We start from the raw sequence: 1,721 nt of genomic DNA, 5'->3' as shown, positions 1-1,721 counted from the left end.
AAAAAAAAAAAGAGACGGGGTTTCTCCATATTGGTCAGGCTGGTGTTGAACTCCTGACCTCAAGTGCTCCTCCCACCTCGGCTTCCTAGAATGCTGGGATTACAGTTGTGAGCCACTGCGTCCAGTTGTATTTTCCACTTTACTGCAAGGACCAGGGAGTGGGCCAGTCCACCATGGGGACCCGTCATCTTCACGCAGAGGGAGAGGGCCAGGGTCTCACCATTCGGAGGCGGACACCATCTCCTGATCAGGCTGGTTTCCCACAATGTGGTCAATAATCTCGAGACTGCATTTGGGCCTGGGAAGGGAAGAAAATGGGGGTGAGAAGGTGGCTACCCCCCCAGATTGCTCCCTTCTCCATGACCCCTCAATAATAATAATAGCTCACACTTCTGTTTTCGGAGTTTTATTTTTTGGTAGAGATGGAGTCTCTACACAAAGACAGACTCTTTTGTTGCCCAGGTTGGTCTAAAACTCTGGAGCTCAAGTGAACCTCCTGCTTCAGACTCCTAAAGTGCTGCGATTATACGTGTGAGCCACCACGCCCAGTCTCACACTTATGTAGCATTTACTATGGGCTGGACATTTTATTTTGTCAACTCATATACTATTACGGTCCCCATTTTACAGATGAAGAAACTGAGGTCTAGAGAGATGAAGCGACTTGCCCAGGGCGAAATGGCTATGAACAGAGCTGGGATTTGAACCCAGGAAAGTTTGGTTGCAGAGGCCATGGTCTCAGCCTCTATGCCACCTCTTCAAGCACCCCCAAGGACTTCCAGGAATTTCCTAGCCAGCTCCATTCTGCCCCAACACACATGCACAGTGGACACGGAGGAAGGGGCATTACTTTTCACAGTACCTCAGGGCTTTCCACCCACCTCTGCCCCGAGAGACACTCACAGTTTAGGAAGTAGGGGGTCCATGAACACTGGGGCCTCATATCCAGGCAAGAATTGGCCGGTGTAGTTCATCTTCTCCACCAGGGTGTGTGTCGTGTCCCCATACTACGAGTGGAAAACAGCCTGGCTCGGCCCCTGGGTACCCATCCCCGCCGAGGACAGAGCACATTTCATAGCGCTAACGTAGCCCTGGGTTCCAACCCCTATCTGACCCTAACCAGATGCGTGATCTTGGGCAAGTCACTTCTCCTTTCTGAAATAAACTGCAATCTATCACTTGTTTGAGAGTTTATTTGAGGGCAGGGACACTATTTTGCTCATCGTGGTGTACCCAGCACCAAGCTCAGTGCCTGGCACAGGGGAGGTGCTCAATGAAGCACCTACTTCATTTATTTCAGTAGGTCAACTAGATGAAGAACGCAGGAGGGCACTGGATTAAATTATACTGAAGAGTGGCCGGGCACGGTGGCTCGCGCCTGTAATCCCAGCACTTTGGGAGGTGGAGGCCGGCAGATCACGATGTCAGGAGATCGAGATCATCCTGGTAAACATGATGAAACCCCATCTCTACTAAAAATACAAAAAATTAGCCGGGCGTGGTGGCGGGTGCCTGTAGTCCCAGTTACTCAGGAGGCTGAGATAGGAGAATGGTGTGAACCCGGGAGGCGGAGCTTGCAGTGAGCAGAGATCGTGCCACTGCACTCCAGCCTGGGCGACAGAGTGAGACTCTGTCTCGAAAAACAAAAAAAACAAAAATATTATACTTGAAGAGCTCTGTCAGCCACTTTAGCCATCTTTTTTTTTTTTTTTTTTTTTGAG

At 50.1% G+C, this 1,721-nt stretch overlaps 1 protein-coding gene across 3 annotated transcripts in view; it reads right to left on the bottom strand.

The window, feature by feature from the left end:
• The window catches only part of HPD (4-hydroxyphenylpyruvate dioxygenase), a 65,266-nt gene that overhangs the window by 10,238 nt on the left and 53,307 nt on the right, over positions 1 to 1,721 (bottom strand). For all 3 annotated transcript variants that reach the window (XM_011948504.1, XM_011948506.1, XM_011948505.1), the window contains 2 exons: positions 904 to 1,007; positions 221 to 298 (listed from right to left, as the gene is read on the bottom strand). In XM_011948504.1, coding sequence (XP_011803894.1) covers positions 221 to 298; positions 904 to 1,007 — 182 coding nt within the window. The remainder of the gene's footprint in view (positions 1 to 220; positions 299 to 903; positions 1,008 to 1,721) is intronic.

Source organism: Colobus angolensis, unplaced genomic scaffold (genome assembly GCF_000951035.1).
Source record: "Colobus angolensis palliatus isolate OR3802 unplaced genomic scaffold, Cang.pa_1.0 Scaffold28, whole genome shotgun sequence".
NCBI lineage: Eukaryota > Metazoa > Chordata > Mammalia > Primates > Cercopithecidae > Colobus > Colobus angolensis.
The sequence above is the reverse complement of the archived record's forward strand: the minus strand, read 5'-3'. Positions and strand labels throughout refer to the sequence as shown.